Consider the following 25,033-nt stretch of genomic DNA (forward strand, 5'->3'; position numbering starts at 1 on the left):
AATTCTGATGTATTTAAAAGGCTTCACTTTGTTTTTATTTATTAATTTTATTCTTAGTTGGTTAGTCTGACCTACTGTAACTTCAGAGGATAATCTTTTGGAGACACTTTCATGGCAACTGACATTGTCTGGGGAAAGAGTATTGTTAAGGACTCTCCATTTGGGTTTAATACAATTTCTGTTGTCATTTTCATAGTATATTTGAGTTAAGTTCCTTATGTTCTAGGTGAGCCAATTTTTTTTTCAAATTTCTGATGTTTAAAAAAAACTTCATTAATCAGATTTCAATACTTAAATATACATAAGAATTTGAGCTATAAAGAAGAAATCTAGCCAATTAAATGAAAAATAACTTTTGGGCTTCCCTGGTGGCGCAGTGGTTGAGAGTCCGCCTGCCGATGCAAAGGACACAGGTTCGTGCCCCGTCCGGGAAGATCCCACATGCTGCGGAGCGGCTGGGCCCGTGAGCCATGGCCACTGAGCCTGTGCGTCCGGAGCCTGTGCGCCGCAACGGGAGAGGCCACAACAGTGAGAGGCCTGCGTACCGCAAAAAAAAAAAAAAAAAAAAAAAAAAATGAAAAATAACTTTTTATGATTATTTTAAATGAGATTTCACATACATGTCCTTAATTCTATTAATAAAGCACTAAATGTATTAAAAGACCTACTTTTCATTAAAATTTATTATGCAGAATTGTAAATCCCAAATAAGATTAAATATTTTAAATATATTATGAATGTATGAATACATATGCACAAATGAGACTATAAATTAGCTAACTTTCTACTTGCTCTATGCTCCTTTCAATAATACTCTCAACAACCATCCACCTCCTACATAATACTTTTTTTAAGTTATTAAAATCAAAATGATTTAGCCATTTAAAAATATCAGTTTCTAGACTACGCCTCGAACACTAATCTATATGTTGGTACTTTTAAAAACGTAGCTGTGCAAAAACATAAAAGCGTATAGAAGTATTATACAAATACCCATAAACCCACCACCTAGGTTTAACAAATATAATATTTGTTGAAAATCTGTTTTTTTCCCTTAGATTTGCAAAACAGAACATACTTGAAAACTACTGAAATCCCCAGTCCCATTCCTTGCTTTCTAGAGCAAACCACTATTCTGACTTTGCCATGTTATCTTTTCAGTATGTGTTTCTGTAACTTCATCTTAGAGATCTGTATCCATTAACATCTGGGGAAGGAATGAGGAGAGGAATTGTTATATCTGTTTATTTAAAAGATAGAGATTTGAAGTAAATACGACAAATATTAATATCTATTCAATCTCATTTCATGAGGGTTAGCTTATTTTCTCTATGTTAAAAATAGTGTATAATTAACCATTAATAATAAAAGAAAATAGTGACTTTGGAGTTAGGCAGCCTTGGGTTTAAAACTCCTTTCTGCTACTTACCAGCCATGTAACTTTGGGCAAGTTTGTTAATCTTTCCAAACTTTAGTGTCCTCATCCATAAAATGTGGATAATATTGGTGCCAGCTACAAAAGATTGTCTTCACTATTAAAATAGGCTAATCCATGGAGTGCATAGCGTGATACCTGGCTATAATATTTTTTGAGTGCTTATTTTCTAAGCTCTTTACAAGTATTATCCTATTCAATCTTACATCTATCAGTCACTAAAAGAGATAGGTATGGAACTATCTCTTTTAGTGACTGATATCTATACAAAGGGTTTGTATGTAGTGACCTGTGGTTAGATTGTTATTTGTAAAGAAAGGGAACATTTCATTATAATGAATGGGTGATACTTTATAGCAGTGAGAGATTTGGGAAGTTAGATGGGTGCCATTTACAAGGCTTTGTGCCAGGCTAAGTGAAGACTTCGAGCAGGGAAAAATCACGACAAAAGCTATACCAGATTAACCTGATATTCAAGTGGAACAAAGCAGAGGCAGTAAAACTTCTTTTGGTGAAGAGGTCTACATTCAACTGAAAAATGTAAAACTAGATTTAAGAAGATATGTATTTGGGGAGTATCTGGTACAAATTTATAGAAGAAGGTATGGGACATACTAAGATAATTGAAGTAGAAAATATAGAGTGAGAAGACAAGAGAGCTTTAGCCAGAATCTTGGGGAACCTGGAATAATGGGGCAGGAGAAAATAAGAACCAAGAAATTAGAGAAAGAATAATCAGTCTAAGACTTTGTAGTGTCCTTGAATCCACAGAAACAGATTCCAGAAAAAGTGATAAGCAACAGTGTCAAAAATTGAGTAGCTATGAGAAGTAACTGGTATATCCCTTTCTCCACATTTCAGTAAGTCTAGATCGTTTCTCCTTACCAAAAGTTCTGTCATCTATATTTCCCCTTAATGTATTGCTAAAACAAATATTTTCTAATATTTATAACTCCTCTCATTCTTCTCTTCCCTCAAGAGAGAAGAAATTTAAAAGAGATCATAGCAACTCACTTGTCTTCATCAAATTATGCAAATCCCTTTAATTTATCCCAGTTTTAGCCAATGTTTCCCTGAAGGAAAAAGTAAATTTAGAACGCACATTAAAACAAAGGGAGAAAGTAATGGATTTGAAAAATGTCCGAGAGAATTCATAGCTGTTTACAGACCACTGCTTCGCCAAGGACATCCTGGCAACTAAAAAATACACAAAATTTGTAGGGCAGGATTATTTACTAATTTTTTTAAATGACAAAGCAATAAAGATTTGGGTACATTTTAAATTCTCAAGTCATGATCAAAACTACAGGGTTACAACATTTCATTAGGATATTTTAAGTGAAAGTGATAAAAAAAAACTCAGTAGTTTATCCTAACAATTGGAGAAATTTGAATATGAATTAGATTCTAGATGTAATGTGGAGTTACTATTAACTATCTTAGGTGTGATATTGGTTGTATAGAAGAATCTATCTCCTCATGCCTAAGGAGATGGAACATGAAGTATTTAGAGATAAAGTCTCATGATGACTGGAATTTACTTTCAAATCATAGAGCCTGAAACAACAAAATCTATGTATCTATAAATGAAAACAAAGCAAATATGGCAAAGTGTTAACACCTATTGAAATGAAAGGGCATTTATTTACTATTCTTTCATTTACTCATTTTATTTACTTTTTTGGATACTGAATATTTTTCATTAGAAAACCAGAGAAAATAACTTGTCCTGATCTACTGCCATACCAACAACTCATTGAGTGGAACACACACATATTAATAGGACAATTTCACTTTAATCCCAAGAACACAGACAACTTTGTTTTTAAGAAAATTTTAAAACTATATAGTCATCTACAAACTCTTTAATTCATAAATCAACAATACTTGAACTGACAGACACAAAGCCCAATGTATGGATAATGATAATGATTTCCATAGAGAGAAAATCTTTCTCTTGGTCACAGACAAGCTAGCGACCTACATCTCTCACTAATTTACCAGCTCGCATGAACTAACTTCACAAATCTGTGTCACTGCTCATAAAGAAAACGCCTTCCTTTACATCAGGCAAGAGGGGTCCCTCTTCCTTGAGCTGCACAATTTAGAGGGTCTGGTTCCTGTGTCACACCCCTCCTCAGGGCCAAAAGGATCTACTACCCCTCCCCTCTTCTAGAATATGCTCCAGGTACACAGGAATTCCCTACCTAAGACAGTCTCACACTCACTTGCAGAGCCCACCTTGGGTCTATTCCCTAGGTTTGTTCTCTCAAGGAAGTACTTGTATGGCAAGGAACACATATTGCCAGTATGTGCATGGTTAGGGCAAAGAGATGGCAAGAAGGAGGTGGAGCTTGGATATGCAGGCTGAGAAGTCCACACGTGTTCATGAGGCCCCTCAAGGTACAGGATGGAACCAGGGGTGGAAAGAGAAGTAGAATGGCCCACTTCTGCCATATTCTGGATGTGGAACTCCAGAGAACCCAAGACCTCTAAATTCAAACGAGTGTTTCTGTTTGTCAAGGAAGAACAGAACGTATTTAACAGTTTATTGGCTTTATTAGCAACTTTTAAATATTTTGACATACAATTTAAGAGCTTCCAATTGTACTCTTTCCCTGGGACTCACAAATATTAGGGGCAAGCCTGCATAAAAATGAGTTAAGAAGCAGTTATATAAGAAAGGGGGGGGAGTGTTAAAAAAAAAAAGAGCAACAGTTATGTAAGAAAAAGAACAATAAAAAGGAAATAGAATCAGGGGATCTCTTTTAGATCATGCCACTAAAAAGTTACGTAGACTTTATATCTGGGCCTCAGTTTTATACCCGTAAAATTTAAAAAAGTTGATTAATAATTAAAGGTCTTCCTAGTTCTAAAATTTTTTTTAAATCCTTAAAGCAAGGAAGCATTATTAAACAACAAGCTGACTTTACAATTTACAAGGCACTTTCAGATTTATTGTCACATTTATTAATCAGAAATGCTAAAAATATACAGCCACATATTACAGATGAGAAAACTTACCTAAGACTACAATGATACTAGATAGAAGGACTAGGACTTGAGCCTAGTTCTCCTCACTACAAATTCAGTGCTTTTCCAACTTTATCAAAGAAACTCACACCCGAAAAACCACCTGCAAAATATTTATTATCCAACACTGGAACTGAGAAACAAATGACAGATACCAAGAACAGAAATGAAAACTATCTAATTCCTCTTCTTCATAAATAGCTCATTTGTCTGATGACAAAAATTCATGAATTCAACTTTCTAGTAATTATGGCTCAATTCAGTAAGAGATACAGCCACATGAGTAACATTAAGAAAGTGCTGACGGAGCAACTAAGCCCATGTGCCACAACTACTGAGCCTGCACTCTAGAGCCCGTGAGCCACAACTACTGAGCCCGCGTGCCACAACTACTGAAGCCCATGCGCCTAGAGCCCTGCTCCACAACGAGAAGCCACTGCAATGAGAAGCCCACGCACCACAACGAAGAGTAGCCCCCGCTCGACGCAACTAGAGAAAGCCCATGCACAGCAACGAAGACCCAATGCAACCAAACATAAATAAATAAATAAAATTGATTCTTTAAAGAAAAAAAAAGTGCTGAAAGCATAAGTTATAAAGAAAGAGAGTCAAAAACAGCATTTTTAAAAACATCTTTATTGGAGTATAATTGCTTTACAATGTTGTGTTAGTTTCTGCTGTATAACAAAGGTAATCAGCTATACGTATACATATATCCCCATATCCCCTCCCTCTTGCATCTCCCTCCCACCCTCCCTATCCCACCACACACACAAAGCACCGAGCTGATCTCCCTGTGCTATGCGGCCGCTTCCCACTAGCTATCTATTTTACGTTGGATAGTGTATATATGTCAATGCCACTCTCTCACTTCATCCCAACTTATCCATCCCCTTCCCTGTGTCAAGTCCATTCTCTATGTCTGCACCTTTATTTCTGTCCTGCCCCTAGGTTCTTCAGAACCATTTTTTTAAAAATTTAGATTCCATATACATGTGTTAGCATACGCTATTTGTTTTTCTCTTTCTGACTTACTTCACTCTGTAGGACAGACTCTAGGTCCATCCACCTCACTACAAATAACTCAATTTCATTTCTTTTTATGGCTGAGTAATATGTATATATGTGCCACACCTTCTTTATCCATTCATCTGTCGATGAGCATTTAGGTTGCTTCCATGTCCTGGCTATTGCTAATAGTGCTGCAGTGAACATTGTGGTACATGACTCTTTTTGAATTATGGTTTTCTCAGGGTATATGGCCAGTAGTGGGACTGCTGGGTCATATGGTAATTCTAGTTTTAGTTTTTTAAGGAACCTCCATACTGTTCTCCATAGTGGCTGTATCAATTTACATTCCCACCAACAGTGCAGAGGGGTTTCCTTTTCTCCAAACCCTCTCCAGCATTTATTGTTGGTAGATTTTGATGATGGCCATCCTCACTGGTGTGAGGTGATACCTCACTGTAGTTTTGATTTGCATTTCTCTAATGATTAGTGATGTTGAGCATCCTTTCATGTGTTTGTTGGCAATCTGTATATCTTCTTCGGAGAAATGTCTATTTAGGTCTTCTGCCCATTTTTGGATTGGGTTGTTTGTTTTTCTGATACTGAGCTGCATGAGCTGCTTATATATGTTGGAGATTAATCCTTTGTCAGTTGCTTCGTTTGCAAATATTTTCTCCCATTCTGAGGGTTGTCTTTTCGTTTTGTTTATGGTTTCCTTTGTTGTGCAAAAGCTTTTAAGTTTCATTAGGTCCCTTTTGTTTATTTTTACAAAAACAGCATTTTTACAAAATAAAATACAGCAAGACTTTGGAAATCGGATTATCTGATTTAAAAAAACAGTACTAATTACTTGTGGGATCTTAGTTCCCTGACCAGGGATTGAACCTGGACCCTCAGCTGTGAGAGCTCGGAGTCCTAACCACTGGACTAACAGCGAATTCCCTCTTTATCTTTTCTCAATATCTAGTTTTCTCAAATCTGTGTTTGAGTTTTAGGTCTGTGACTTATAAACTGTGGTACCTTGAGTTTGTTTTTTTCATTTATAAGTTAAGGTGCCACAATTAACATTATAAGATTATTATGAGGATAAAATGTGATGACATATAAAAAGTATCCAACACTATCTGTATGACCCTAAGCAAGCTATGTAACTAACCTATGCTTCAAGCCAGTGTCTGTAAAAAAAGAGTAGATGATAAGATCTACCTCACAGAGTTGTTCTGAAGATTAAATGAAAAAAATATATGTAAAGCTATGAACATAAGTATAACTGCTCAATATTTATTGGCTGTTTGTATTTTTATTATTATTCATAATTGTACTAATTTTCAATGGAAAGTTTGTACATTTACCTTGATTTTCTAGGACTCTGTCTAATCATAGGTACACACAAAAATTTATCTACAAAAATATTCATCATACTATCTAAGAAAAATAAACTGGCTATATAAACCATAGTATTTCTACATTATAAATTATCATACAGTCATTAAATGGTGTTTTAAGCCTTCCACTTAAGTCCAAGATGGAATAATAGGAACTGGATTTACCCTCATGCTTAAATCAACCGAAAAACCAAGCACAATATATAAGACAATAATTTTTAGACACTGGACATCAGTCAACCCATGACAGTAATCTCTGAGAGAAGGGAAACAATTGAGCTAAGGCTATTATCTTATTTGGAGAATAAGGAGGATGCTTCCAAGCTGCAGAACAACAGTGATATCAGGAAGTCAGGTAGAATATCACAACCTGTGTTGAGACAGAGCTAGAGGTTCAGGGGAGCCAGAAAGACTAGTTTGCAGGGGAAAGTTCAGCAGAGTAGAGAGCTTCACAGGGAAAGGCCTCCAGAGATCTTCAGTAGGTCTCCTCTCAAGGCTTTAGATAAGTACTGATCAATACTACTACTTTGTGAAGAAACTGCCCAAGGCCCAGAACAAACCACGTGAAAGCAACTGAGATCATACACTAAGGCCAGGAATAGTCCATCTTTCCATCAGCCAGACTGGAAAATCTTGTATTTCACAGGAATTGGACAGAGAACTCACAAGGCTATTTTGTCAGTAGTGGGGGAAAATTAGTCCTAAATATTGTCCATCCAAAGAAAGCTTGGAAACAGATCTTATAAGGATACACCAATTTCCAAGTAACTTACTGTATCCCAGAACAAAACTCAAGAATATTTACACACACACACACACACACACACACACACACACACACACACACACAAAGAATATTTACAAAAATGCAAAACTTTCCAGCACTCATCAGGGTAAAATTCACAATGTCTGGCACCTATTCAAAAATTATCAGGCATGCAAAGAGGCAGGAAAATACAACCTACATTAAGGAGAGAAATAAATCAATAGAAGCAGGCTCAGAAATGACACAGATGATAGATTTAGTAGACAAGGATAAGTAACATAGCTAGTATAATTATATTCCAAATGTTCAGTAAATTAGAGGAAAGATTAAGCATGTTAAGTAGAGACATGGAAGACACAAAATGAATGAAAATGAGATTTAAAAAATACATTGGCTGGAATTAACAGATTACACAGCAGAAGAAAAGAGTAGTGAATACATATTAATAAAAACTATCCAAACACAGAACAACAACAATAAAATCCAAAACCAAAGACAGGGAAAAGGCTAAAAAAGAAAACACAAACACACACACACCGCATGAGTGAGCTGTGGAACAACTTCAAGCAGCCTAATCTACCTGTAAAGGAGAACAACAAAAATATTTCAAGGAAATGTTTCCATGTTTGACAAAAACTATAAGCACAGATCCAAAAAGCTCAACAAAACTCATGCACAAGGAACATGAAGAAAACCACATCAACAAGTATCAGAATCAAATTGCTTAAAAACATTAGAAGAGAGAAAATGCATAAAAGTTACCAGGGAACAAATATACATTTCATGCAGAGGAACAAAGATAAGAATTACAGAAGTCTTCACATCAGAAACAAGGCAAAACAGAAGACAGCAGAGCAACATACTTAAAGTATAAAAATAAACATAAAAACCACTGGCAACCTAGAACTCTATATCCAGCAAAAATATCTTTCAAAAATAAAAGGGAAATGAAGACCTTTTATTTTATTTATTTTTGGCTGTGTAGGGTCTTCATTGCTGCGCATAGGCTCTCCCTAGTTGCAGCGAGTGGGGGCTACTCTTCATTGCGGTGCGTGTGCTTCTCATTGCCATGGCTTCTCCTGTTGCAGAGCACGGGCTCTAGGCACACGGGCCTCAGCAGTCGTGGCATGAGGGCTCAGTAGTTGTGGCTCACGGGCTCTAGAGCTCAGGCGCAGCAGTTGTGGTGCATGGGCTCTAGAGCGCAGGCTCAGCAGTTCTGGCGCACGGGCTTCGTTGCTCAGCAGCATGTGGGATCTTCCCCGACCAGGGATCGAACCCGTGTCCCCTGCATTGGCAGGTGGACTCTCAACCACTGCGCCACCAGAGAAGCCCCAACACCTTTTCGACATATAAAAGTTGAAAGAATTCATGACCATCAGACCTACACTACAAGAAATGTTAAAGGAAGTCTTTCAAGCAGAGAAAATGATATCAGATAGAAATTGGCATCTACATGAAGAAATGAAGAACACTAGAGGGACTTCCCTGGTGGTCCAGTGGGTAAGGCTCCGCGCTCCCAATGCAGGGGGCCCGGGTTTGATCCCTGGTCGGGGAACTAGATCCCAAATGCATGCCGCAACTAAGAGTTCACATGCCACAGCTAGGAAGCCCAAGTGCCACAACTAAAGGTCCCACATGCCGCAACTAAGACCCAGCACAGCTTAAATAAATAAATAAATATTAAAAAGAAAAAAAAGAAAAAGAACACTGGAAATGGTATATATGTGGTTAAATATAAAATATATTTTTTCTTATTCTTAAAAGCTTATTCAAAGATAATTGACTGCTTAAAGGAAAATTAATAGAAATTTAGTGTGGAGTTTATAACTTCTATATAGAAGTACAATATACAACAACAAAAGCACAAAGTCCAGGATGGGGGAAATGGAAATACACTGTGATATCATTCATATAATATATATGAAGAGGCATATTACAATTTAAGGTAAACTGTGATAAGTTAAAGATGTATACTGTTAATATTAAAGCAACCACTAAAATAATATGACAAGAAGTACTAAATAGTAGCTCAACAAAGGCTTACTTTGTGTGCCAGATGTCAATTTACCACCTCTCAGGTCTAAATCCATACTTCATTGTCTGCTCCTGCAATAATGGAGTTGAAACCTGCACACATTTTTCCTTTGCCAGTGGCACAATGTCAAGCTTTGTTAGTAGGGGGCGCTGGAAGATTACTGGAAGATGAAGGGGTTTCAAATCCTGGTTCCGGTGTGTTCTCTTCAGCAGGCTACAGAAGAATACAGGAGCCAGCAGGACACAAAATCACCCCATGGTTAACTTCATATGACACCTTCTTAGGCAGCTTCAAGGGAAGTTTTGAGTCATAACATCGGTCTATGGGCACTGTCCGCCCCACCCCTCCAGTACCTCACAAAGCAGATGCCCAATGAGACTCACTAACAAGACACTGCAGCAAATTTCTCTAACATGTGGTGCTCCATGACTATGCCCCCTCTAATGAAGTCTGGACTGCAGACCTGGTGAGAGGTGCATGTCCAAGATTTTTTCCTTCCTTGAGTACTTTGTGTCTATCCTAGAGATGGTGGCTGCCCCATTTATCTGCTCTTTTTTGTACTTTTTTTTAAAAGATTTTTTTGATGTGGACCATTTTTGAAGTCTTTATTGAATTTGTTACAATATTGCTTCTGTTTTATGTTTTGTTTTTTTGGCCATAAGGCATGTCGGATCTTAGCTCCCCAACCAGGGATTGAACTCACGCCCCCTGAATTGGAAGCATGGAGTCTTAACCACTGGACCACCAGAGAAGTCCCTGTACTCTCTGAAATTTTCTTTATGCCTTAGTAGTCAGTCTCGCATTAGACCAATCCTGTTTCAGTTAATAATTATTAATTAAAATCTCCCTGCTCGGGCTTCCCTGGTGGCGCAGTGGTTGAGAGTCTGCCTGCCGATGCATGGGACACGGGTTCATGCCCCGGTCCGGGAAGATCCCACATGCCGCAGAGCGGCTAGGCCTGTGAGCTATGGCCGCTGAGCCTGCGCGTCCGGAGTCTGTGCTCCGCAACAGGAGAGGCCACAACAGTGAGAGGCCCGCAAACCGCAAAAACAAAACAAAATCTCCCTGCTCATATTAATGTATAGTTTCTGTCATCCCACTGGACCATGACCGACACAAATGAAATCCTAAAAATTACTCTGTTAATCCAAAAATAGGCAGAAAATAAGGGAAAGAGGAATGAAGAATACACGGGACAAATATAAAATTAATAGCAAGATAGTAGGTTTAAACATATCAATATAATTAATCACATTAAATGTAAATAGTTTAATCACCTCGATTATAAAACAGATTGTTAAGTTGGATAAAGAAGAGAAAAATCAATTGTATGTTGCCTATAAGAAAGCCACTTTAAATATAAAAACAAACGGGTTAAAAGTAAAAGGATGGAAAAAGATATTCCATGCTAACACAAACAGAAAACAGAAGCGACTATATTAATACCAAATAAAGCAGATATCAGAGCAAAGAATATATGTAAAGCCATGAACATAAGCTATAGAACAAACCTAAATAAATGTAAACAAATTCAAAACATAAAACTTTGTTCTCTGATCACAATGGAGTTAAATTAGAAATCAATACAAAAATGGTATCTGGAAAAAGATTCAAATATTTATAAATTAAATAAACATTTCTACATAACTCACCGGTCAAATAAGAAATCAAAGGGGGGAATTCAAAAGTTTTTGAAACTGAATAAAAATGAAATGCACCTAAGACAACACTTAATGGCAAGTGTATAGCATCAAACATCTATATCAGACAGGAAGAGTTCAATGAATGACTTCAATTTTTCAGTTTAAAAAAAGAGTAAATTAAACCCACAGTAAGCAAAAGAAATAATAAAAATATGAGAAATCAGTGAAATCTAAAGCAGGAAATAAGAGAAAATCAATGAAACTCCATAAAACTGATAAAAGGAAAGAAAAAAGATATTAATTATCAATGTCATAAATGTACTCTATTAACTGTACATTGAAAGGATAAAAATGAAAACATTATGCCAAAAAATTTGACAACTTAGATGAAATTTAAAAATTCTGAAAGGCACAAACTACCAAAAGCTTACTCATACATATATAACCTAAGAGACATAAGTTTATTAAAGAAATTAGATGTGTAATTAAAAACATTCCCAAAAATAAAAGTTCAGGCCCAGATGGCTTCAGTATTGAATTCTACAAACATTAAAAGAAAACAAAGAATTTCTACATGAAAACATAAGAAAAAACCTTGATGACTATAGGGTAGGCACAGATTTCTTAAATATTAAATAAGCACAGTCTATAAAAGAAAAGTAATAAATAGGACTTGTTCAAAATTAAAAACTTTTGCACTTCAAAATATACTATTAAGAAAAGGGAGGGGCTTCCCTGGTGGCGCAGTGGTTGAGAGTCTGCCTGCCGATGCAGGGGACACGGGTTCATGCCCCGGTCCAGGAAGATCCCACATGCCGCGGAGCGGCTGGGCCCATGAGCCATGGCCACTGAGCCTGCGCGTCCGGAGCCTGTGCTCCACAACGGGAGAGGCCACAACATTGAGAGGCCCGCGAACCGAAAAAAAAAAAAAAAAAAAAAAAGGGAAGCCACAGACTGGTAGAAAAAATTTGCAAAACATATATTTGACAACTAGAATACTACAACTCAATAATAAGAAAAAAACCAATTTTTTTTTAATGTGCAAACAATTTGGACAGAAACTTCACCAAAGAAGATATGTGGATGGCAGTAAGCACATGAAAAGATATTCAACATCATGAATGATTAAAGCAATGCAAATTAAAATCACAGTAAGACACCACCACCCACTCCTTAGAATGGCTTAAATTATTTTCCCAGTGGAAATAAAAGTATTTACTTGCAAAGACTGTACACAAATGTTCATAGCATCTTTATTTACAGTAACCCCAAACCAGAAACAATATCCACCAACAAGTGAATGGATAAACAAATTGTGGTGTATCCATATAATGGAATACTACTTAGCAATTAAAAGGAATGAAATATTATACCTGCAACTACTGGATGAATCTCAAAATAGTTATGCTGAGTAAAAGAAGCCAGATTAAAAAAGAGTACAAACCATATTATTCCATTATACAACATTTCAGAAAATGCCAACTAATCTATAGTGACAGAAATCAGATCAGTGGTTGCCTTGGTGGCGGGGGGAGTGGAGGATGGAAGAAAGGATTACAAAGGAACAATAGGGAACTTTTTGGGGTGATGAATATGTTAATTATCTTGATTGTGACGATGGTTTCCCAGGTATATACATGTCAAAATTTATCAAATTGCATACTTTAAATATGTTCAGTTTATTATATGTCAATATTAAGCTGAAAATTTGACAAATAGGTAAACGGTTATAGAGTATAAGACTAAAAGCATATAGCCCCAAAATATAAAAAGTGATTATTTCTAGTTGATGAGATGAGGGGTGACTTTTCTTGTTTGTGCTTTCTAAATTTTTTCTAAATACGTTCAGTGGACTTGTTTCACTTTTGTAGTTGTCAACTATCTATATCTCTTCACATACTAGGCAGTCAACAGATGCTTAAACTAAATCGTTTTCATTGATAAACTTGAAATATTATGAATTCTCAAAGGAGAAACACATATAAATATCTTACAAAGCTAGGTAAAACTTTAGTATCCACCATCATTTTAGATCATTTATATATTATGTCTAAGCATATAATACTGGAGGTTCATGCATATTTGTAATATGGGTCTTATCTCCCTCATGAGTTACAAAAAAAGCAGAATGCCTCATATATTGTCTTACATATGACAGGTGTTCAAAATGTTTACTGAATTCATAAACGAATGTCTTATAGACAAAGCTGTTTTAGAACTACAACTACATCAGTGCTTAGCACATAGTATGTTCTCAAAGATTTGTATCCAACTTTTAAGAAAATTTAAATCCCTCTGTTCAATATGAGTTTAACCTAAATCAAATACCAAGCAAGGACCACTTCTTATTTCATACATAGCACAGCACCACACGAAATCATAGATGGTGACAAAGTACTTATGAAATTGAATCCAAAATTTCTGGAATCACAAGCTTCCAACACAAAAACACAGCTAAGAAATTACACAACAGTACTCAGATCCTGTGGCATTACATAGGATAAATAAAGCAAATGAGCTCCTTAAAGAAATGGCTGATTCCAGGTCTGAGGCAAGGAAATTAAATACATCTTCTTACACCAGAAAGTAGAAGTACTTAGAGACTAATGAGGACATGTTAGAAGGGCAAGAGTTGGCTTGCAAAGATTCCCACTGGCAAAATATTCAAAAAGAATAATAATGGCAACGGATTATAACATATTCAATGTTTTTTTTAAATCCATGGGTCCAACTCTTTATAGAAAAATCCCACCTATTAATTACAAAGGGGTGAAGGTACTTTTACTGAGTGATAAAACTTAGCATCACCAATAATGGGACAAACTAAAATCATGTCTCGTAATGTAATCCAATAGAAGTATACAAAAATCATCTATGTGGCACCCTCACCAAGAAATGTTTAACTTGAATTATGACCAAACAACTAGACAAATACAGACAACAGGTCTGGACTTTTAAAAAAAATGGTGATGTCAGGAAAGAACAACAAAAAGGCATGAAAAGCCTGTATTAGGTTAAAGAATATTAAAGAGACATAACAACTAAATGCAATGCCTGACCTTTGATTGGATTCTGGATTTTAAAACAAACATCTATAAAAATTATTAGGATAATTTAAGAAATCTGAATTTGATTATATGATTTTCTGTTATTGATGTTTTATCACTTAGTAAAAGTAACTTTTATTTAAAATAAAAAGAGTGAGAAAGCAAATGTGGCAAAAAATTAACAGTGAGTCTATGTATATAGATGTCCACTGTATTATTCTTTCAACTTTCCTCTAAGTTTAAACTTTTTCAAAATAAAAAGTTAGGAAAAGCAAATAATACTTTCAATATAAACAAGTTTGAAGAAATTCATAATATTGATATTTCTAATATTGCTTAAACTGACTTGAAGTCACCTTTTTTCTTGTAAAATAACAAAAATACAGATTTGCAGGCCTAGCCTTAGAAGTAAGTCTCTCTGTATTTGTAATGTCAGTACCCAGCACAGTACCTGATATATAAGTAGCAGGTGCTCAGTGAATATGTTTGTTGCTTATGCTCTTATGATGTGATACGGTAGAAAACACAGTGAATTTAGAGTTAAGTTTCTGCTAAACCATTAGTAGCTGTCCGGTTTTAGACAGGTCACTTTCCCTCTTGACACCTCAAAAACTTGATCTGTAAACTCTGAGAAATAATACCAACTTATATATACCCCAGATTATTACTAAAAAGTTCAAATAATGTAAGTAAAACCACTTAAAAATACTATGCAACTTGTTTTATTATTTCTATCTCTAATTAAACTCTCAATGTTTACCATATTAGTTTTTAAAAATTACTTCTAAAAGTCTTACTTTCATTTGAGGAATTTAGAGGAAAAAAATCCTGGGAAATTTATTTAGCAATATAATCATTTAAGTCTATCTCTCAGTAACTAGTTATTTCTCTTTTGACAAAAAAGTAATGCTCAAAGTTTACTCACACAGCACAGGGTTTTGTTGTTGTTGTTGTTGTTGTTGTTGTTTAACACTTTTGTAATAGTTTGTAATAAATTTAAGTAGATTAGAAGCTCAAAAGAAAAGCGCCTTCTTTCTTGACTCTGCCATTTACAAGAGCCACTGGACCTTAGACAGTTATATATTATATGTACACATATTATAATATGTATATAAAATATATATGAAGGATCAAGTAAGTACAGACTGCCAAAATGTCATGAAACAAAGGGCTAATCTAGAAACTTAGAGGGATACCTTCTTTAAATTGGATGGATCAAAGAAATTAATTGTCTGTAATTATCACTCATTCCAAATCACTTACTTGGAAAGCTAAGGGAAAGTGCCAGAAACCTCTATCAACTGAAACTGAATCACAAATGAAAAGAGAACACCTCTGAAATTATAATATAGATCAATGGGAGAGTATGACTTAATTTTCAATTTGAGTTCTTCAAAGGCAAAGGACCATATCTGATTCATTTTTGTAACTTCAGTGCCCAGCATAATCTTTTACACCTGGTAGACATCTAATAAATACCAAACAAATAAAAGCAGCAAAAATGGAACTTTCTAAAACACAGAGGTTATATAAAATTCATTCATTCACACATCTACAGTTCATATCTACATTTGACAGATACAATAAGGGTGCACTTTTTAACACTAAAAGGATAGTTATAAACTGAAGATACGTTGAAAGGTATACATGGGAAAAAAAACACACACACAAAAAACAAAACCCAGCAACTCAAAGATATTTCTTAATTTGGAGACAACCAGTTGTAACTGTATCTTACAACACATTAATTGTAAGTGCCTCACCATAGTGTGGTATCATTCTCACTTCTGAACACCCTTAAACACTATAAAAAGGAATGTTAAGCAGTTATATGACAGCAAGCAAAATGACCTAACACTGTTTTTGCTTTTTGTATGAGGACAGAGTAAAATCTTACCCAGCTCTAAAATTCTATGATTCCATGAAATGTTCAATGTAAACTTGTACTGTTTTCAGGTATACAAACATATATTCATGTAGGGAAAAAAACTTTGCTTAAAGATTGGTTCTTAACCATTATTATCTTGTAATAGCTTTAAATGGAATATAATCCATAAAAATATTGAATCACTATGTTGTACACCTGAAACTAATATTGTAAATAATACAAAACTTCAATACAAAAAAATGATTGCCCTCCTTTCATAATTTGTAAGGTATTACTTGCATAATAAATGTGCAAGTTATTATTTGCACAGTTGACCTGAATAAATTATCAGATTTTATTTAACTGAAAACTGCAGTCTAAGCTTCCTAAAGCTTAGACTGCAGTTTTCAGTAACTATGCACTTTCTATCTCTTTCCATATATTACCCATACCATATTGTGTTAAAATATTTCCTTAACTTAAAATCATTTCAGTCCAATTACCCATACCATATTGTGTTAAAATATTTCCTTAATTTAAAATCATTTCAGTCCAATTACCCAAACAAACCTGATCTCCCATATTTAAGTACTCCAAAACAACTGTGTATTCATATTATCATAATAGGAATAAAGTCTGATGGCTCAGTAGCCCCTAACGCATTTTTTTTCAATTTCAGATATTAATAATGATAAGTAAATGACTGAGTGGTCCTAAGGTATTTGGGAGTGCACCTCATCAATAAAATTAAATACAATATACACCTGTAACTTATATACATCAACCATACTTCAACTTAAAAAAATAGCAAGGGTAAAAAACAAAAACAAAAGACTTAAATACAACAAAACTTTGTTAGACCTACTTTGAAGTTTGGCTTGAATCTCATGCGCTTCACACACTGCACTAATCCACAAATTTCTCACCAACTGCTGCCTCTTCCCCACCCCTGGAATTCACTTCCTGTTCACCTCTCACCCTTAAGTATGTATGTCAGAAGTCAACAGCCTTAAAGCTACTGTTAACAACTAGAGTTTGTTACTCAATGCAGAGCTCAATCCTTCTACAATATAGTACGTAGTTTAATAATTAAGATATTTTAGAACTAGCTAATATTCCACAAATTCCCAGTCCAAACAGAACATTTTAATCTAGAAGATTTGACAGAAATGTCAAAACCAAAAACTAGTCCACTATAACTGAAAAAAAAGCAACTAAAAGGGAAATTCCTGCATAGAATTTCTATTTTGTTTTGGCTTTGACAGCAAAGAATTTTGAAACTTCTTAAAGCAATACCTTGCCAAATGCATAAAGATTTAAACAAATTCTGATAAACAGAGGAATGTTACTTTGTAAAATTTTAAATTATTCAATGAAACAATCTAAATATCACTTAGGTAGTTTTTTCTCTTCTTTTTGTCTAGGGCATAAGCGGAGTGACAAGTTTTTAAATTATTCGTTATCTGTTGATATTTTGATGTGGGAAAGTTATGACTATTAAAAAAAAAACCCAAAACCAAAAACTAAAAAACCAAAAAAACTAGCAAAGAGCTTGGGATCCTCTGAATTCAAGGGGTATGAGCAAAGTATAGCAAATTCCTTGCTTTAGGTTTACATTTAGTTTTAGAGGTTTTCCTTTTTTTTTTTAATAACAATTTCACTTACAGGCAAAATTAGCTGTGCTTCTGCTTAAGATAACTTTCAAATATCTAATGTGTTCCAGTAAATTCTTACTTAAGTGAGGGTGATTCCTGGAGGTGTAACAATAACCATTACAAATTTGAACATACAAGACCTCCCTATAAAAATCTAAGATTTCTTTTCATCTTTTCCTAACTGATCGTTCTACCACCATCACCATCACCCTTGCGGGGGTGGGGGGGCCGCAGGGGGCAGGGAGCCATATAATTAAAGATTTTGATGCTTAATAGAATACATTTCAACTATCTGGAAAATTTACCCATCTATGATAAATAATTCCCTGATGTTCCTGGATAGCAGAGAACTCGTCACATTTCCTTACTTCCTTATTTGTAATTGCCACTCAGGAGCTAAACAGGCAATATGAATGATATATCTTAAAAAGAAACCTAAAATTAACAACCATAGAATCTTAAGAGTTGAAAAGAACCTACCAATTTAGTCCATTTTCCATCCACTGTAGGAATTCCTTCTGTGACACATCTGAGCCATTCCATCTCCCTGCTTTCAGTGAAAGAGCTTTACTTCAAACTTCCTTATACTAATCTGCTTTTCTGTGACTGCCACTTAGTAGACCCAATTCTGACCTCTAAAGTCCTTCAAACATCTGAAGATAATTATCAGGTTTACTTTTAGGGCATTTGCTGTTATCATCTTAAACACAATCTTATTTTAAAAATGTCAAAACACTTTTGGAAGCAACAGCTATTTCACTTTATTTTTGTTCTTTGTTGTTTTGGGGTTGTTTTTCCCTCTGATAATGAACAAACTATCTGCCAGTATAGCCAGAAAACATGAGATGAATGGTCTTCTCCACTTAAAGATTCTAAAGCAAGTTTCTACCTCATCAGTAAGGTAGATTTTTAAAGGGGTGGAGGGTGAGGTGAGAAGGGTGAAATCATTTAGTATATTATTGTTATATATTACACTGCATTAATAATATACTTTGAGGTAAGTGAAAGTAGTTAAGACCATATATAATGGAGTCAAATCTGATTTGAATCCAGTCTGGCCACTGGCTGTCTCTACACTGGCTGTGTGACTTGGGATATATTACTTAACTTTTCTGTACCTCAGTTTCCTCCTGTGGAAACTGAAGGAAATAACTGACTCCAAATAAAAGGACTGTTGTGAATGATCAATGTGTTAATAATATATGTTAAGTATTTACAACAGTGGCACAAACATAGTGCTCTATCATAGTGCTAGTTATTCTAATTTTTGCTTACTACTCTGTACCTACTTTAAATTGAACTATTATGGTAATAAACACAACAAAAATATAAACATATTTTAATTACCTTGATTCAGATTTTTCCAGATCTCAATAATAACTTTACTGTTATAAGGTATTTAGCAACCTTACAATGGCAAACTTTTAGCCATTCAAAATCATTTTCAGAAAAATATTTTATGACATGAAAAATGTCTGCAACATATTAATTGGAAGGTTAAAAAAGCAATTTGCCAAACAGCATAAACTATGTAATCTCAACCTTGTTTCTTAAAAATGCAAAAATATGTAGGTGGAGGACAAGGAAGAGAAAGACAAGTCTCACTGAAAACTGATACAACAAAATGTCAACAGGGGTATAGTGATATTACAAGTAACTCATTTTTCATCTGTTCTCTATGTGGTCCAATTTTTAAATAATGATTATGTATTAAAGTTTTCATCAGAAAAAAATCCAATATTTTATTATTTATTTATTTGGCCGCACTGAGTGGCTTGTGGGATCTCAGTTCCCTGACCAGGGACTGGACCTGTGCCCCCTGCAGTGAAAGCAAGGAGTCCTAACCAATGGACTGCCAGGGAATTCCCAAAAATCCAATATTTTAAAATGTGCCTTACATTGATTGTTCTAACCTTTCTCTAAGTTTCTTTTTTTTGAAGCTCATAAGTAATTAAGTTTCCCTACCTTCAGGGAAAAAAAATAAAAATTCAAGGTATTAAATAAAGTAATAAATTCATCAGAATACAAAAGCCAACAAGGAATTATGTACAATTATATACATCATAAAATTCTATCTCCTATGTTGATTGCTATTTTAGCTATCCCACATATCTTTCACTGCTGTAGAACTTTTACAGTAAATTTAATTTACAAACATTGAGAGATCGCACACTGCTCCAGAGTGTTTCCACTTTACAAATAATAAGACAAAAATGAAAGATTTTGTTACAAAATAGCAGTATGTCATAAAAGAGCAATGAAAAGTTGATAGTATTATTCTCTCAAAATTCCTTTGCTATAAAAGTTAGAGATGAAAATAAGCTAGTATTTTCTCTATTATGTTTTGTGAGTATTTACATTCAGGAACACTTCCTATTGCTTCTCATCTTTTTTCTCTTCTCTTTTTTAAATGGTAAAATTCTAGAGTCAATTATATAAGAAATGTTCTCAGCAATATTCACTGTTTTTAATGACTGACACAGACTCTAAGACATTTGAAATTATATCCACAAACACCCTACCTCAGTTGGGGAATAATAAAAAGCAAGGCTTAGAAATATTCTTTACATATCCAATATTCTCAGTGAAGCTTTCTAAAATTCTAAATAGAGTGCCATCCATGAGTTTTCAAACAGTAGATTAATAAATATCTTGTTTTGGCTATAACAATATGTGTCCTTTTTAAAAATTTTGATAAACCAAAAATTATGCCACTTTATTCTATACACATATTTAACAATGCTAATTTAGTCTGAAATGAAATTACTATGTTTGAGAGAGTTAAAAAAAAAAAAACCTAGGAAAAAAATACTTTTCATAGAACCTGGGGAAAACTGTAATAGTGTAACATTTTGTCTACGTCATAACCATAACTGTTCAGAAAATGCCAAAAATTACACAGATAAAAGACTTATATGCTCTGCCACAATTTGTCATAAATTATAAATATTAAATAATTTAAATTTCACATATTTAGGATATCTGACATGATTCTGTACATATAACACCTATATGCAATCCATATTAATCATAATCATAATCGCCTACCTTCTCTACCAATCCATCTCTATTCTTCACCCTGACAATGAGAAATGTCCAACTCTAAGTCTTAACACTAAGAAATAATAGGAAACTTGAGAACAGACTTTCAGTAAGTCAGATAAGTATTCAAAGCCAGCTGCCCTTTATCAGTTTTTAAACATGTAACAAAAAGAATAAGAAGTTAGTAAAACAAAACAAACTCTGAAACAAAAAGGTGAGTAGATTTAAATAAAACCTTATGAATGTATCAGTGTAGGTAAGATGACTTATTAAAGGCTGCTGCTGATGGGTCTGAAAAAAGTTTCTCTCAGATGGTATTAAGTACTGATATCTAAATATTAGTATTAGGTTTAGTAATAATATCTAAATATTAGTATTAGGGACTACTTTAGATATTTATAATTATCCTCCATTCATTCCAAATCTATAAAAGGGAAACTGTACTTCTTTTTAAAGCCGGTAGAACACGTCTAGGAAAACATGAATAAAAAAAAAATCCTCAGAAAAATACAATTAAGAAAAGAAGTTAATAAATTTCAGATTTTATAACTTCAATTATATGCTGGACAAATTAATTAGTCAAGGTAGACAGATATCTACATAAAAAGTAGATAGATGACCCTAGGTTCAATCAGTAGAGGTTTTCCCCCAGGGTCCTTCTAACTAAGATGCTTGATCCTCTTCCAGTAGAGGGAGCAAAATCATAATATTATTATATTCAGGCCACAAAAAGAAGGGGAGGAGGAGAGTTTACAAGTCCCTTTTAAATATCTTAAGTTTATCTAGACAATTCAAAAGCTGTACTGAAAATACCATGATCCCCAAAGGAAAAGAAAAAGATTTTATCTTTTTCAAACACTTCAAAAATGGTTCCTAAATACTTAGTTTCAGGAACCATGGTATACTTCATTGTCCACCAAATCTCACAAGTAAACAACGTACTGAAGCATTTTATAAATCTTTAATTTAACAACAAACTTTCAGAAAAATGATAAAAATATTGCATTAAATACATTTAAAAAATTTTTTAAATACATTCACATGACAAAAGCTATAAAAAACAAAGGAAGGTGTAATTGCACTACCCTAAAATAATCTATTTCCTTTCAGTATTTTTCATATGCATATTTTCATACTGCTTTGAAAAAAATTATAATTTTAATTTAATTATTTAATTAAATTAAAAACTAAATTTAATTACACTTATAAAAACATTTATTAAGTGCTTATTATATGCTAGGCATGGTTTTAAGCACTTTTACATGTTACAACTCTCTTCATCCTTATCAAAGCCCTTTTATTTTCCTTATTTAAAGATGAAGCAAATGAGATGCATAGAAATTATTTAAATAGCTAAAAGTCACGCACCAAATAAGTAACATAAGCCAAGATTCTAACCCCGGTAGTCTGGAACCAAAGCTTGTACTCTTAACCACTTTACTGTGATCTTAAGTTTGAATTATGTTTTTCCCCTATCACTAACATATTATCGAAGTCTTTTTAATGCCTATAATAGTCCATCTAATATGGATATGATAACAAACTATGCTGTTTCCAATTTTCCCTTATCGATACAGCAAGATAAATATCTTTTGGTATATTACTTTTGCTATGTTTGGGTTATTGTAATAAAGAATTTGTACACTCAAACATGCCACCAAATTGCTTTCCAAAATATCTGTATCAATTACAAAGCTATGTAAAAGTTCCAGTTTCACTATAAATTTGCCAGCGTTAAGCATCAAAATTAAAAAAATTTTTCTAGTAGGTAAAAATGAAACCACACCGCAACTGAGTTATTACTAAAGTTGCATATTATTCTGAACGTTATGTTTACTAATTCGACTTCCATTTCTGTGAATTTCAGCTTTTATGTTTTATCCAATTATCAACAGAGATATTATCAAATTATATGACTTTTTTATAGCAATATTAACTCTACACCCATTATATTTGCAATAAAATGTTCCCAATCTATTGTTTTCCTTTTAATTATGGTTATTAAGTTTTTGTTCGTTTTTGATAATAAATCTTTCTGTTAAAGGCAATCATAATTGAAAGTTACAAAAGACATCTTAATACCTTATAATTTTCTAAATATAGAAGGCTATTGCTTTGAGCACATCAATGAATCACTTTCAAATATAAGACTACTGAAAACAGAAACCTGTATCAAAATATACACTCACCTGACAGAATGAGCTTGAGAAATTCTGAATATGTCTCATATGAAATTAACTCAATGAGTAAAAACTCACCCCACCCCAAACCACCAAAATTAGAGCTACATACCTGTCGCTGTAAACACAGGCGATTTCTGTCATGTAAATGCTGATGATTAGAAAGGGATGAATGCCAACTCCGAGCCTGAGTATGCAACTGAGTTTGAGCCATATCAGAAGGCCGTGTCACAAGATGTGAAGTAAATTGCCGATCAAGGTCATGATCTAAAACATGACTTGAATTATCTTGCCCAAATGCTGACTCATCAAACTGGGGAAGGAGACCCTCCTGAAGGAGGTCTTCTGGGTCAAGTCCTGTGAACGGCTCAGTTTGAGATTCCACTTGATGAAGTAAATTCTCTTCTAAAGATGAAAAGCCATTAGTTTCTACATGATCATTGAAATGGCCCATTTGAGTTCCTGAGTCAACAGGATCCGGGAAGTTCATGTGAACAGGAGATAATTTTGAATTGCTGTAATTACCCTGAGGATGTGATGAATGCAACATTTGGAAGTTATTTGAATGCAGCGATGTGTTGGGATTTAACATATGCTGAGTCGATTCTTGCTTGATTCCCCTATGAGGTGAAAAGGAATTACTCCCAGTAAAATCAGATAAAGTCTGATTTGTATGATTAGGTGCAAGAACTGCAGAGGACTGAAGAAGACTATTTGGTGACACATGATTACTGGAAAAGGAATAATGTGAAGAAAACTGCTGTGAATTACTGACAGAACAAGAAGTCATATTTGGAGAAGGTCCATTAAAATTTCCTTCTTGATGATTGCTACACTTCAGGAAGTGTACTGAAGGATTTGACGTTTGAGAAAATTGCTGCATCGAAAGGGACTGTTGTGAAGTAGATGCATTATTAATTTGTGGTGGATGGTTAACACTGACTCTGTGTGGACCAGAAACATTAACATCCATAAAATTTTTAGACTGGCTAAGAGAATTTTGCCCTGGGTTAAGATTATTTCTGTTTTGTTGTGAGCGTAGTGAAGTGCACTGTGTTTGTTGTTCATTGGCCTGAAATAAGGCAAAGTCATGGTGTGCCACAAAGCTTTTAGTTTGATGCATAGAGTGAGAATGTCCTTGTTGGTGAAAAGGAGACCCATTTTGACTTGAAATGCTAGTAGCTGTCTGATGGCCCCACATTGGACTGCCATCTGCTACATCTGGAAACAAACCATTGGGCTGGTTCTGAGGGTGGATCGGAGAACAGTTAAACTGAGAGTGTGGAGATAACACATGTTCAGCTGGGCTACCAAAAGACTGATTAACTTGGTGAAATTTCATGGAATCAAACTGATTTAACTGTTCATAATCAGTCATCTTCTGATGTGTTGGAGTACCTTGAACATGGTTCAGTGAGTCTATGTGCAAAGGTTCAAATTCTGCACCCAAGTTCAATTCATCAACTAGTGAAACAGGTCCTGGTTGTACAAATGCATCATCTGACAAACCTTCTAAGGTCTCACCAAACAGATTGGCATCATCAAAAAAGTCCATCATTGGATCTGTCATCTTGAAAAATTCAATAACAAACTGGGCTGTTCACTCCAAATGGAGTATATTCAGTTTCTCTGTAGTAGATATTATTGGATCATTTCCAAAGGTCATCAACTAATCCGAAAGAGGTCAATGTTCATTATTGCTCTAGATAACGACATGTCAGGAAGTGTCAGAATCCTAGGAAATAAGAACAAAAAGAAAGTCTGATAATGAATACTCATTAAAGTTTTACAAAGTTTATATAGGATTTAAAAAACATAAAATCTCAGTGTACAGTATGTTTTGGTAGAGTAATTCATTGCAAATAGCTCATTAATATTCCCTACAAGGAATCGACATATATACACTACTGAATGTAGAATAGTTGGCTGGTGGGAAG

The 25,033-nt window shown here is 34.4% G+C and overlaps 1 protein-coding gene across 5 annotated transcripts in view; it reads right to left on the bottom strand.

The window, feature by feature from the left end:
* The window catches only part of CHD9 (chromodomain helicase DNA binding protein 9), a gene marked incomplete at its 5' end in the record, with an annotated part of 164,801 nt that extends 140,120 nt beyond the window's left edge, over nt 1–24,681 (bottom strand). For 4 of the 5 annotated variants that reach the window (XM_079723138.1, XM_079723137.1, XM_079723136.1 and 1 more), the window contains one exon: nt 23,209–24,666. In XM_079723138.1, the coding sequence (XP_079579264.1) occupies nt 23,209–24,666 (1,458 nt within the window). Of the gene's footprint in view, nt 1–23,208 lie in introns of all 5 variants that reach the window. The other variant, XM_079723134.1, reaches the window with a different exon arrangement.
* Nucleotides 24,682–25,033: the final 352 nt, after the last annotated feature.

Source organism: Hyperoodon ampullatus (assembly GCF_949752795.1).
Source record: "Hyperoodon ampullatus genome assembly, chromosome: 18".
NCBI lineage: Eukaryota > Metazoa > Chordata > Mammalia > Artiodactyla > Ziphiidae > Hyperoodon > Hyperoodon ampullatus.